The 14,945-nt window shown below is 36.7% G+C and overlaps 1 protein-coding gene across 4 annotated transcripts in view; it reads right to left on the reverse strand.

Moving 5' to 3' along the window:
* Nucleotides 1-7,313: 7,313 nt before the first annotated feature.
* The window catches only part of PHKB (phosphorylase kinase regulatory subunit beta), a 79,546-nt gene continuing 71,914 nt past the window's right edge, over nt 7,314-14,945 (reverse strand). For all 4 annotated transcript variants that reach the window (XM_074158164.1, XM_074158165.1, XM_074158167.1 and 1 more), the window contains 4 exons: nt 12,767-12,896; nt 12,251-12,358; nt 10,780-10,920; nt 7,314-8,350 (listed from right to left, as the gene is read on the reverse strand). In XM_074158164.1, coding sequence (XP_074014265.1) covers nt 8,213-8,350; nt 10,780-10,920; nt 12,251-12,358; nt 12,767-12,896 — 517 coding nt within the window. In that variant the 3' untranslated portion in view covers nt 7,314-8,212. The remainder of the gene's footprint in view (nt 8,351-10,779; nt 10,921-12,250; nt 12,359-12,766; nt 12,897-14,945) is intronic.

Below are 14,945 nucleotides of genomic sequence, written 5' to 3' on the forward strand. Positions count from 1 at the left end.
CTGAAACTACTCAGCTGAAATTTTGGGGCAAAGCAAACTTAGATAGAGAAGAACGTGGAGAAACATTAACATTGCTTCCTTGAAAATGATGTCATTTTCTGTGATTCTAACTTCAATACCTCATATAAAAGCCATAAAATTTGAATCATTGCCATGAATGGCATTGAGTGCATGTGAAACGTACCCCTGGAAAGTGATATTGGAAGTATTCCTAGAAAAGCTCTAATTTTCCATGTGCAGAAGGCACATGGAACTTAAGGTGGGTTTCAGTAAGTCCAATGCTAAGTAGATTATTTTGATCATTTTATACTTGCCTTCCCTTCCAAGAGTGTCACCAAAAAAGCAAACAGTTATTTTTTCATTCACTACTAATTCACTACTACATTCACTACTAATTTTAATTTTTGTTATTCCCATTTCTGAGCCTTTGCTTCATTTAGCATTGATACAGAAATGTCTAGTGCATGTATTCTAAAGGGATTGTGTAGTGACAAGCAAAACATCAGTTGTGTTGACATTTCCGGTGTTGGAAAATAAGTACTATTCCAAAGCAAATCTGAAGTAGAACAGCAAGCAGACCAGTGAAAATCATCAAATTAAAAATAATTTTTTAAAAATAAAATTTGAGTTTAGACTACTTATACAGTCAAATGTAATAACGTATCTCTACTTATATATTAATACGATGTGACCTAGAGATAAGAAACCATTATGGAAGCAATTAAGTCACAGAAAAGATGAGTACTTACCCTGGGGAAAGTCTAGGCAATTCCTTACTTTTCCATGCCAACCATATCTCTGATTTAATCTTTCCACCAAGTGTCTGAGGTTTTACAAGGAGACTTAAGCTAAGAGAAGCTTTAACAGCTATTTGGTATGTGCTTTTAACACTTCATAAACAAATAATGCATAATTCATGTTCTCGGATGACCACTGTGATGCTGAGATTAAGAATTTATTAACCAAAACTCAAACATTTATTGTAGAGCATTTACAGGTAGAATTAAAGGTTTGTTTTCATCCTCTTGAAACACGTTGATTTTTAGAACAGGTTTTTTAACAGCTGTGGTTTCATTAGTTTTGTGATGAGACCTTTGAGATGAAAATAACTAGTTTTAGTAAATCCCTTATTTTGTCTGTCTCTGCAATACAGAGAGCCAATTGTTCTGTTAGCGATTCGCTGACTTTTTGCCAGGAAACCTTCATTCTGTCTGCCCAGTGTGAATCCTCATTACTGATGTTTTGTATGGCTCTCATTAGATTGGTTAAGTTTAACATTGTTCTTAGATGTGGCTCTGGGAATCTGAATAAATCCCACAGAACTTGTACTGTGCTGTAATTGATTTCAGCAGAAGCTGTACTACTGATAGCAAAAGGAACAGGGATAAGGCTGAACTCGTTTTATAAAATAAAAACCTTAAATTTAGTAAGCTTAAAAAAAAAAAAAAAAAAAAAGAAAAAAGACAAAGGACTGTGGAGATAAAAAGCCATTTGTTCCCAGAAGCACACCAGTCATTTGTCATAATAGTATTAAGATAAAAAGACAGACCTATATTATCTTCCAGGCTCCAACATTAGAAGATTTTTATGTTGTTTGAGATGTTGCTGCTACCCATTTAGGCCTTTGTCAGCCAAAGACCTCCAGTGCAGTTCTGCTGGCTGATAACAGTGGTGGGAGCACAAATGATGATGAGGTGAGACTGTTCATTGATGTTTTTACCATCATATCTTCTAGATGTGCTCTGAGATAGTAAGGAGGCCAGGAAGCAGTTTTTCAAATTGATTTTCCTGTGCCTGGTGCTTGCAGGGATTACAGCAGTCACACTCAGCCACATAACAATATACCTGTCCTGTGTTCCTTTGCCTGGCTCACTCTATCCATCTCTTTTCTCCTGTTTTACACTCAGACCTTACACACCTTTTGAGAAGGGGGAATCGCCAAAAGTAGGGCTAAAACGCAGCAATTAATTAATTGTTTCACTTGTATTTAAACCCCTGAGGTCTCCCTAGAACTGAAAAGAAAACAATGTAACAGGGGAAGACATTTGTTGACAAAGAAGAGCATTTTGGATTAGTTAGCGGGGTCACTATGGAAGCTTTGCATGAAGACTTTAAGGATCCTTTTTTTGTGCATTGTTGAAAGACAGTTTTGTTTCTTCTTACTTGCCTGCTTTTCTGTCCCAGCCAGTGATGTTAGGTACCTTCCAAGTATATGAGAATTTCTGTTAACATTTTCTTTCTAGTTTGTTTTTATTGTCATAGATTATTGAACAAATGCATGTAAACACTGTAGATTAAGAGAATGGGCTTAAAATCTTCTCTAAGCATGTTGTTAAGGTTTCCTTTATAAATTTTGCAGCGTGATTTATCTTCAGGAAATGCAAGTTCAGCTCTGTAGCATACCTAAATAAATACATACTGTCTGTCACTGGAACATAGAAAATTGTTGGGTTTGCTTGCCTGTGAGTCAGATTAGTCATCTCCTGTGAGAGTGAAGTGCAGCCAGATGACTCATACACCAGCAATACCAGTAATTTCAGGTTCTGCTGCCATGGCTGACTGACAACCCTGTTGCGGAGACCACTTAGTGATACAGGAGCCTTCAATAAGCAAACCAGGAGCTTGAGAAGCTTGTGTTCACCTTAGGCAACAAAGTAAAAAAATATATAGTTCAATATATAGTCCCATTCCAGTTCAAAGTGGAGTTAGATAATATGTTTTAGTTTCTGAAACAGACCCTGAGTGGGCACATATGCATTATTCATCAGTCTTTAGTGATGTAGTAGAAAGTGGATTTGGGGGATGTTTTTATCAGTAATTTTCTTGGAAGTTGCTTTTTAGTTAAGTTACGTGTTTCCTACCTGTATGGAGTGATATGCAAGTTTTGGTGATCTTGTGGTCTTGTCCAACTGTAAAGCAGTATGATGTCCTCTCTCCCTGTATGCACTTGCACCTGAGGGGATTTCTTGATGTGCCAAGGCATGGAGCCTCTGGACCTCTTTCTTTTGATTGTTTTTACTGGTTGAGTAAGAAATGGTTCCTACATATTTTATTCTTTTTTCCTATGCATGGTGTCATCCTTTTTTCCCTATGTTTGGTCCCACTTCATCACTAAAGCCACCAGCTAGTGGCACTCCGAAAGGGTTGTCTAAGCTTCATGCTACTTGCCCATAGGGTTCAGACTGAGGTGAGTTCAGTCCTTACTGTCTGGAGCTACCAGGAAACATTATTCCAATAGCATCTCTTTTGTCTTAAAGAATTGTTATTTTATGAAATAAGAGACTTAATTGCCGCTTTCTTCCAGATCAGGTCAAAAATTATCCTGTGTGTATTTGGGTGAAGACAAGGGAAGTTGTTTTTTCTCTCTTCACCTTCCCTTGTGAGAAGCATGCACTTTTACAGTGCGCTTACATAAAGAACTCTTGCAGACCTTTTACAAGAGTCTTTCTGATTCAGGAAAGACCCACCACAAGTAGATTTTTACATTCCTTATATCTGGTGTTTCTACATTTGTTTTTGTTTCAGCTCTTGCTAATGCACAAAAGGAAAAGTGTACATAGTAAAAATACCTGTCATTTCTAGTTCCTGATGTCAGTGCGCTACATAGGTAAATGACAAGTATGCAGCTTCCTTATTCCACTCCCATAAAACAAACGCCCACAAAACCACAAGACTGCAACACCAAGGGGAAATCCTTTCTGTTCTCTCTAGTTAAGACCCCAGCTGTGTTTCCCTCTTACCTTCTCCCAATATTCACACACACAACCCAGGATTTCTCTCCTATTTGAGTGTGAAAGGAGCAGAAGTGGGTATGAGCAGTGGATGTAGTCCAGCACTTTTCCTTTGAGCTCTCAGCAGCGTTTCACAACACTGTTGCATTTTGTGTCTATGGCAGAGCATAGACTGTCTTTCTTATTTAATTTTCTCTTCCCATGCTGCAAGACTTAGTTCATTACTTTAAAAGACTGTCACGCTTCTGGAGAAGAGAGTATGTTTGGCAAGGGTTTTGTGCATCATAATTATCTGAAAATCCAATCAAGCCTTTTTCTTGATTGATTTTGGGATGAGATAGACAGGCTTCAGTGGAGTTAATTGCACCTCTGTATTTTCTTAATTTATATTTTAGGCATTTGACTGCCCCACCACTCCCATTTTTGGCACATTTATTTTTTCCTCTTACAAACTAGCTTACAAAGACTCTTCGAGGTATAAGCTCTGACAGTACTGATTTTGTTTGTTTGTTAAATATATGTCTTCCAGTGGTATTAGTGCTGTAATACCCATGTAGCTGAAAAGCATTTTTACAGAAGGACAATTTTAAGTTTCAAAAATGCTGTTAGTAAAGGAGGTAGACTTTCTTGAAAACTGTTGGAGGTACATAAATGTAAAATGACACTGATCGTGAACACTGGCAAGTTCTTGAGGAATTTTCATGGCATATACTCCATGTATTATGTTTAAGAAAGTATTTTAAATAGCGTATTTTTTCAAACAAAAAATATGCACAACCTAAATTACAAAAGCAGAATGGAGCTATCTAATGGTATTATCATACTAATCCTAAACCTGCTGTTACCAAATGCACTGAATGCTGACAGACCTCGATGATAAAACATTATTCAGAAAAATGCCCCAACCATCAGTGCTTTGATAGCATCACGTTACATGCTGCAGGATTGCTCCAACGAAAGCCCTTTCAAATCAGGATCTCTTACTACATCTTCTGCTGTGGTGGATTAGCAAGCAATAAAGAGTATTTCTCAGAGATTGATTTATTATTAGTTGTCTATTTCTTTTCTGTATCAGTTCAGTATCAGTTGCACAAACTGATATCTGGGTAAAATAAACCCAAAAATTCATATGGAGGAAAGCAACAAACATAACAGCAAAAATGCCAAGAAAGCTTTGAATCATATCAAGTTCTTACCATCTGAATTCTCTCGAGGAATACAGCACTTTGAAATGTCTGATGTACTGTGAACATGACACCTATTAACTGTCACGGTAATCCACAGTGTGAAGACAATGGCTTTGGTAAAATCAAAGGTGATTGAGTGGAGAGAGGGGTGAATTATGTGTATTTACATCAGGAGTTGCCACTGCAAGTTGGTATTTCCTCTCTTTCTAATAGCAGAGGAAAATTGATATTTTTCTTTTCCCTGTGGTTTGCTTAGCTGAATTCATTTGATCTTACTTGCAAGTATCTGATAAAGGAATCTGGAAAAAAGAACGGTGTTTATTAGCAACCGGCTTTTACTCAATAGCTGTACTTTAAACTGCTTCAACTGTTGTTTTCCCATTGTTTGAATGGATCCTACTTCCCCGGTAAGTGGAACGGTTTTCAAGTTTTGGAGCACTGTGAAGGTGCATAATAAGGGAACCAAATGGTGTGAACCAGTATGAAAGCCTTTGGGACTTACTTCTTTAGTGGCTGCAGCAGCTCTTGTAAGTACACAGGGGACTGTACTGATTGTTGCACCTGCAGTTATTAATCTGCAACCCCAAATGCATCTCTTTCCTTGTCCTCTTGAGGCAGAATGTTTTTGAAGAAATTAGGACCAACTTTGTTAAGTATTAACCACCGAGTACTTGAGCTATGGCTGTTTAAAAGCTATCCGATTTACCATTTATTTTCTGCTACTCTTTATTCGCACCAAGATTTCTCTTTCCTCTGTGATTTCAAACATTTTATAATGTAGGGAAAATGTTTTCTTTAGTAGGAATTTTAGTTTCTTTTCCAATTGTCTTGTGTTGTCTTTTAAAACTGTAATTTAGGAGGCATGCTATGTGAGAGCCATTTGCATCAAACTCTTTTCTTGTCCCTGCTTCAGGAAGAGAAGAGAAAAATTAATGGTATTGTATTTCCAGACACAATGTTTTTCAGAGAGTGTGGACTCTGCTGGATTTTGTCATCTTCATCCTCTAATCTAGAAGATGTACTTATCCTATTTTGTAGATGGTGAAAAATTGAAACAATCATAATTTCATAAACCATGTGTTCAAGGCTATAAAGAAAAACAGAAACAGTTTGCATAGATTTTCATTCCAAGTTTGTGACTGGGGTTTTCTTTCATTTGCAGTTACACAGCTCAGACCAAGATCAGCAAACCTGAGGCTTATTAGTAACTGGAGGTACTAAAGGAGAATGAGCAGAAGAGAAGCAGTAGGAAGCGGTAAGTGATGTAAAAAATGCAAAACTGCTATCCTGCTATTTGAAATTTCAAATCACAAGCAATTGCAAAACCAAACAGTGCTACTGTGTAGCAAAACGCCAGTGCTCCTGAAGTAGTCTGTAGATTTTGTATTTAAAGGATTGTTTTCTTTCAATAAGATTTAGTTTGTAGATGAGTTATGTTTTGTGTTTGTATGGCAAAAGATACATCAATTTTGAGGAGAGTTTTAAAAAACACTAGAAATAGAAGTACATGGTACCTGTGTAATCACTGATCCATGGCCAGCTGTAGATCTGAAAGCACTACTTTTTTTTTAAAAAAAAAAAAAAGCAAGTGTAAAATATTGTAGTTGGTACCTCCTAAGGCAGTAACGAAGCAAAAAATTGGAGGATGTGTTGGATTGGTGTTTAAAGTAGTGGCTCCTTCAGTATTTAGGACTGCTGCCAACTGAGTCTGCTGTTTAACTGTAGCCTTCTCGCTAGAGTTAGAGCAATGCTGTAGCCCCTCAGACAACACTCTACTATTAAATGTACTAACACACAACAATGACGTACCCAACAGCGAGTAATTAGTGTGTGTTTCTTCTGGATTTTTCCTTCCCCGTCCTCTCTGTCACCTCTCCACTATTCTTTGAATGATAAATGTATTACAGCAAGGAAGAGCAGTAGGACCACTACTCTATTAGCTAGCCCCAAATTAGCTTTCACAACCACATCATTTGACAAAAGATTTTTTAATACTTTAGTGTCCTCCTTCAGCAACAAATTCTTCTACCATTTTGGTTGGGGAAGGATTGATTCTGTGATTTCTGGGGAAGTTCTGCAAATCCAGGAAGTACTAACCACTGCCTAAGTGTGTTCAAATAAATACTACTCTTGTGCCCAGATTCACTCCATCACTTTTGCCATCAGTTTTACCCTCTATCTCTGAGTTAAACTACCTGCCTTTACTATCAAAATGGCAACAATTTATTGATAGTTGAGTTGTAGCCGGTCACTATTAATTTAATTATCAAATGTTTGAGGATCAGTTCTAAAGCTTTAGTATATTTTGTGTTGCTAAAAGCAGCAATTTAATGATCCATTCAAGGCGGTTCCAGTAGCACATTAAAGGTTGCTAGTAAAGTCAACAAGAGTCTCTGCATGTAACCTAAAGTATTTTTATTGACAGGATTTTTTACAAGCATTTGCTTTTTATTACTTTCACCAAAATAAAGCATATAGCATACAGTGTTTTCACACATTTAGGAGATAAATAAATGTATCTTGAATTCTTTAATGCATTGATAGCTTTGTAATATAAAGTTTTTTCTTCATTTTTGTTAACTTTAAGTACAGCTTCTTTGCCCTTTTTTAAAATGAACTTTTATCTTGTTACCATGTTTCCCTTGTTAAACTTGTTTAAAAAACAATTGGGAAACTGCAGTGATATTTATTGCTGGAGACAAAAAGTTGCTCTATTAGGATGAAACCTGTATATTCAGTTATCAACTAGTAAATTAAAAAAATACCCTAAACGTATGCTGTTAATCAAACTGATACAGAACAACTTTAAATAACAAACAGCTATTTAACCTTCACCTCCAATTTGTGTGTAGAATAATAAAAAAATAATCCAATTTTCATATTTCCACACAGATTGGTATGCATGTTATTTCTAGTATTTGCTGAATTTCATTAGGATTTACAATCAACTTGTTTGTAATTATAAATAAATAGAGGTATAAAGACAAAAGCTCATACTGCGTTTCTCTTGAAGTTACCAACTATGTTAAATGCATAATTTAAGATCATAAATACAATCCCATTCAACATATCATAGGACTAAGTTCATGTGCTCAGAGTTTGGTGCTGCATAGTTGAGAAAGGAAAAAAAAAAATTAAGTGGCACTTAGTGTCTTTAATGGCACTTCTTTCAGCAAAGGATAGTATGCATTTGTGTTACTAGCAAGGGTTACTCTTCAAAACTATTTTAATATATGCAAGAAAAATACATAGAAGACTAAATGAAGCAGCAATTCCTGTGTTGTGTTTCAGGCTTCAGCTAATGGTACAAGGATCATCATTGCTGGGTTTCATCTCCCCTTCCAGCAATAAAGTGATCACAGCCTTACTCAAGTAGCTGCATGTTCCCTTTTTTCCAAGTGGGTGAGTGTTGTAGAATGCGGTCATGTCATCCTGCAGGAAAGGGAAAAGATGGTTCCATTAGTGATGGTTGTGGAAAGCAGCCAAACACAGGCGAACAAGAGGAACGTCACAAAGACGTTAGAAATGCAAGTGTGTTTTTCAGGCTCTAAAGCTATAGTATAATTCTGCTCTATTTTCAGTAATCTCCAACGTATACTCACCTGATTATGTGGAAAACAGATTACTAAAATGCATTGCATATATTTCTTTACTGAATTTTCCAGTTCTGTGCAGATGCCACCACCTTAACATTTTTTTTTTAAATGTAATAGGTGTCAGAGAACAACTACTTTCTTACAAGATGCTCCTAGATGATGGCTCCTGTGTGGTAACTTACTGTGCTACCACAGTGTGAGCGTGAGCCAGGTCCTTAGGTGTACATCTAGAGATACTGACTAAAGATGTATTTTGAAGAATAAAAAAATTTTAAAATCCAAGAACCAAACCACAGGTAGCACATGAACTAATTCATTAATCAGATCAACAAAATAGGTTTCTTTCACCAAACACCTGTTTTGCACAGTTAATGATGATAAAACATCTGCTTATTCTCAAATCGTATATTGGCTCCTTGGAGAGAGAGGTGGCTCCTTGGGAGAGCATCTGTTGTTCGTTTCAGTCGCCGGCTGGGCCCGAACCACAACATAGAATAAAGGCTCAATGCTTTAATTTAGGAAATCGGTTACTTTTATTAAATCAAGGGCAGAGACTGTGTGGTAAAAATATTAGGCTTCTGTAGTTTTAGGGTGTGTTTGAAATTACTGGAGTAAATACTTCTGACGTTTATTACATGTTAACAGGGATTTAACAAAGTTCAAAATATTTCCAAGTCAGTTTAATGGAAAAGCATAGTTCAGACAACTTGGGAGTTGTTAGCAGTGTTTGTTACGAAAACTTGAGACGGAATATAATCAGAACAATCCTAAGCAGACTACAGTTGACTGACACCAAAAATACCTGGGAATATGGGAGAGTCAGGTTCCTGAAAATTTCAATGTAAGGAGTTGGAATTTCCAACAACAATCTTAAAGTTACTATTCACAAGTATGAATTGGGATTTCTTTCTAAGAGACAAAAAGGCATAATTCTAAGTAGACCTGTGCTTAGAAGAAAATCCATCATTTTAATGGAGGCTAGGGCAGCACCAGTATAAAAACTGGGGTTTGAAGGGATTTTTCTGTCTGTTTATAGCCATTGGGATTTCCTGCTTATCACAAAGTCAATTCCATGATTCCGTCCTCAAGATACTGTGGAGAGCTGGCACTTAATAGCTGTTTGTGTGGGTAAGTCTGCCTTTGCTATGGCTGTAACCACTGAGTCATCACCCTCCAAAATGAGCAGGCCAAAAGAATCGTCATTTCAAGAAAATCATGTCCTTTTAAAAACAAAGGTATTATAGAAGGTAGTATGTTGCTAAGGCTGGATATCTGGCTTGCTTTCAAATCTTAGTACGAAAAAAGCAGTGGCAAAAAAGTGAACCTTGAAGCTTTGGGAAGAATTCTTAAGGAGTACATCCTTCCTCATCTTTTAAAGGAGCTAAATTCAGCAACAGGAAGCGCTGTTGCATATCAAAATGTTATGAATCAATAGATATTCAGAGCTAGCACAGATACCTCTGAATATCTTGTGCACAATAAAATGCCAGACGGAGCGAGGAAGATCATCCACAGTAGCACGGGGACTTGTCCCACTGCTTTACTCGTATTTCCTCCTTCAACCAGTTCAATGAACCTGGCTTTATTACAGAATTTCAGAGCTTTGAGGCATCAAAACTTGTAGCAAGACTATTTAGAGGTCTTTAAAGCATAAAACCTAAAATCCTAGTGAAGTAAATCTTAAAAGCTACTTAATGATCAGGTTTCATTTATTTGGATTTTAAGCCCTAGAGATTAAAAGCTTGCTAGGTCATGAATGCAACTCTAGCACAACAATCACCAGCTAAGGACAGTTTTGCATATTAAGTTCTTACATGAGTATTGTCAATATGAGTTCTTTGGTTACTAAATTTTTCTTAGTATCTGTGTACATATAAGATCCTAAGTTCACACTTCTTTCCTGAGCTTTAGTTTTTTCTTTCTTTTTTTAGTTATTCTTAACTCCTTCTCTGTTCTAGAGTCCCCCTTTCATTAATTCTTTCCCCTTTAATGAGTATTATAACTATTTCAGCTTTACCCAGACTCTCGTTTCAGAGCTCTGTAACATTGTGAGTGTTCTCCTTACTGTACAGGTTTGAATTCACAATTCAGCAATAAAGTAAGTGCACATCTGTTATCTCTGCTTATAGGCTCTTTGCAGACTTACGCAGCACCTGGGTATATTCATTTCTTGTTGGTGTTCCATTCTGAACCACACAGAATTAACATTTATAACTAACTTCAATAAGAATGGTAAATTCTATAAGACAGTAACATTTTACTCACTTGTTCTTCAGCTCCCTTTCGACTGCTGTGATCTTTCTGAAAGTCATGAAATGCTTCTTGCACCACTTTGTCCAAGTCCACTTTGTCCTGGAACTCTAGCTCAGGATTTCTCTCCAAAATAACAGATATAACCATCAACAACTAGAAGGCAGAAAAAGACTGTAAGACTTTTATTTATTTATTTATTTATTTATTTATTTATTTATTAAATTCAGCTTACATACAAGCAGTGTTAATAATTGCATATGCCTCTTTCAAGTAGGAAGCCATTTAATAATGGCACGGGTAATAGTGCTCAGATAATAGAATTCTGACTTTGATAAAAGAATCACTGTAAAAGCAGGCTTTTATGAAAGGTTACAATTTCTGGTGACTACCTGGTTCAGGGCACTGCGTTGACATCAACATCTAACTTTGCTGAGAGCAAGGGAAGTTATTTTCCAGTTCATTCAGTTCAGTGTGGCTGCACAAATGCTGGTGCTCAGCCAGTGGAGCGGTGAAAAGCATCAAACACTGAACCTCAGCATTTGATGTTTTGAAGCATAATCACATACAGTATAATCATAGTATGACAAAGTTTATAAAAACCAAAGTCAATTGACACCAATAAAAAGTCTTAGATTCCTTTTATCTAAAACGTTTAAAATAAGGAAGTGAAGAGGATGAGTGACCGGTCATAAAACTACAAGAGGGCAGTAGAGTCTGTATTGGTCATCTTGGGTTTTGATAGTTGTGTTATCTTTTAGCAAAACTTGGGGATGTTCCAGCAAGCAGCATGACGGTTAGCTGTTAGCCAGAACGGAGATGGATTTGATTTCTCTGTGGAGGAATACTCACAAGCACCAGAGGCAAACACTTGGGAACTAACAAAGAACGCTGCTGACAGCACAGATGTCAGTTACCAGGGGCACAGATGCTCTTGATCTGTTCAGAAAGTACAGATTATGTGCAGTGGTAGGGAAGGAGCTTCAACAGCCTCTTGCTTACTGTTAGGTATGGGAACATAAGGAAACTGGAAGTTCGTTGATTCAGTCGCATAAAGCAACTTACAAGCCAGCTTCAGCAAAATGAGAAAGAAGAGTCTGTCACAGGGCAAACTGATATTTTAGAGCGGTTTTTCCCTAGGCCTAGAAAATTGTTAGGAAAAGGCATGGGCTAGGGACGTGAGGGAAAGCTACTTTGGAATCGTTCTTCCTACTAGTTTTCACTTCCTTTGACCTAATTGTATTGGTACTGTCATTAATATTTATCTATTTGCTAAAGGGGAAGAACATCGTGAACTTAGTATATTCTGAACATGTTAACAGGAACCTTAACCAGGAATCATAGAAAATCTATGTAAAAACCACTGAAACAAGTGTTTATATTTAAAATGCTGTTTTTCAAATATTTGAGTCTTGGTTACTTTTTTTCTTTTAAGCTGTAACATGTTATATATCTTATAAAACTTAATTAATTGTAAGCCACAGACCTCTACAATAATTTGCCTGTATTCCGGCTGGTCGATATTTTGCAGCATATCTTCAACCAGAAGGGAAAAGTTCATTTCATACATCGTCATATCTGATAAAGTTGGTTGCTGAAAAACAAATAATACTTTTACTCAAAGACCATTTGCATTAAATCAAAACCACCCCCCAGGCAGAGCCTATTTGCTTGTTGAATAAATAATATTCAACTGAGAAATATGACCACTCTAGGATCGAAAAAGGGGACATATTTCAGATGCCATCACCTGGAAACAGTCTTCTAGACTTATGCTTTTGTAAATGTGTTTTAATAGAAATAACTGACTTCTATTCTAATTGTACTTTGCTCAGAACCAAAAAGGAAACTTGAAAATACTTTTTTAAAAAAAATAAAATCATAACGTAAACAAATTACCCCAAATAATACATTATGGCATAAAAAAGACATTCATGATAAAATAATTCACCATTAATAGAAAGGTAGAGCAAAAATAACTGAGCGTCTTTGCCGGTTTTACCTGTGGCAAAAATTTCCCTGCCACTATTAAACCATTAGGAGTTCTCTCCAAGATCTGCCACACCCGGTCATAGAATCCAGCAGGAGTTCGATTGAGAGAACCGTCTATCTGTCTTCTGTTTAACCAGCTTCTGTGGGCAAATGAAATTGGGAACTTGAAGTAAAAAACTGTTACAGATGCAGAACCAAGCAAGAACCAAGTTCTGTGGTGTAAGCCAGTAAGGTAAGCGGTGACAAATACATATTACTGATGCATTTGCATTATATGTTGTACTTTCTGGTAAGTTACCCTCTAAAGCAAACACACACAAGATGCTCAGTATATACAGGTTAGAATGCTATTCTTAGGTGTGTGTTTGTGCTTTATGTAACTGCAGGAAAAGAATTAATTGTGAAATCTATCCAGCACAGTACAGTAATAGCAGTAGGCTGAGTTCATTGTGTCTAACCAATTTCAGTCACCATAAACTAGAACATAAATAAAAGAGAACTCACTGTGTGGTACTTATGACGGCCAAATTTATACACACTGAAAAATCCCCAAAAGAAAAGTTGAAGATAGAAATAAAAGGTTGTTTTTTTAATACAAAGAAAGAAGCATTTGAATATGTCAAAAATACTCTCACCTATCTAAATGACTATGGTAAGGAAGAGAGTCCTGTAAACTGTATGAGCAAAACGAGCTTTCTGACTGTTTGGACCACTAAAAGAACAATGCCTAACTAGAAAAAGACTACCCGCAATCTTGTGACCTACATAAATAGGTCAAAAAGAGTATCTGTGGAAGTCTGCACTCTGTTGGCGAGATATGTATTTATGTTTGTCTATATGGTATCATATCCTGGAGCTCAGTGTAAGAGGTAAAAAAGTAGCAAAAATTTTACCCTCCATGAAAACTTGGAGAGAGGTTAGTTGTGGAGAGCTATTAGGGAGGTAAATATACCACTAGCCCCTTCACATATGAGAGATTAATTGGCAGTGATATATGGCATCACAGTAGCAGAGATCTTCTCTAAGAATCACAACAGTAGGAAAAACTGACAAAAAGAAAATGCAAGGAGAAATTGTTCTGTATTTCCTGCCAGGAAGAGAACTTTTAATAGCAAGTCACTAATGGTTAAGGAAAAACGAGCTAGTAATACTGTACAGGAAGAAGTTAAAGATAGGAAGTTTTGAAGGATATGCTGGATAGCTTTTGTACTCGGATAACCCCCAAAAAAGAATCTTCATCCTCAGAAAATCAACAGAGTGCTCTTTGCTGACCCAGCTATTGTGCGTTAAAGGAATCAAAAGCAGAAGGCACTGTGACAACCCAGGTAAGATCTCTAATGAAGGAAGGTGCTGGAATTGCTTACTATGATTCACCAAACTGTTTCCTAAATAGCATAATATTTAATGAAAATGCTGCAAAGAGAAACCTAGAGTTGTTTTGCTAAGGTTTTAGAGGAGTAATGTCAACATCAACATGAGTAGAGACAGCAACTAAACAGCAAGCATTAATAACCACAACCAGACACTGAGAAGCATGCAGGAGATGCAGAGTACAAAGTCAGCTGGATTGAGAGATTCTACATCACACAAATTAGGTAAGAGAGAGCAGATATCGATTTAAGGAGCTTGTTTCTCAGGCATTATAGATTGAGGGAAAAAACAATGTGTTCTGAATTAAGCAGGAACATAAGTAGTATGACGCGTGGTATTATTTCTTTGTTGAGAGAAAAGGCCATCGTTCATTCAGTCAGGGACTATGGAAATCATCAGCAGTGTTATAGGCCAGAGTTTCATCTAGCTTAACTAGAAATAAAACCTAAAGAATGACTTTTGGCTTTACTCTTATCAATATAGTTAAGTGGAAATATTTCCATTTTAACTTTTGTCTTGCACACATTGTATCACAATGAATGCTCTTTCTGGCAGCTAGTTACAGCTCGGAGAAAGACTACAAGTTTCAGGCAGCACTGCTCTCTCTTGACAATTCTAGAAAAATGTGTTGTTAATTCATATAATAAGCTAGAAGGAGGAGGGCACTGACCAGCAGACGAACTGTTCTTACAGGGTAGTTAAGTAGACAGTAGCGAGTAATTTTTGGCTCCTTTCCCCCCCTCAAAGAATGTAATGCTGCACATTACTGCCAAAGTATAGAGATTACTACTACAAAGTAAGACTTCCCCAAAGATAAA

Source organism: Numenius arquata, chromosome 13 (assembly GCF_964106895.1).
Source record: "Numenius arquata chromosome 13, bNumArq3.hap1.1, whole genome shotgun sequence".
Classification (NCBI taxonomy): Eukaryota; Metazoa; Chordata; class Aves; order Charadriiformes; family Scolopacidae; genus Numenius; species Numenius arquata.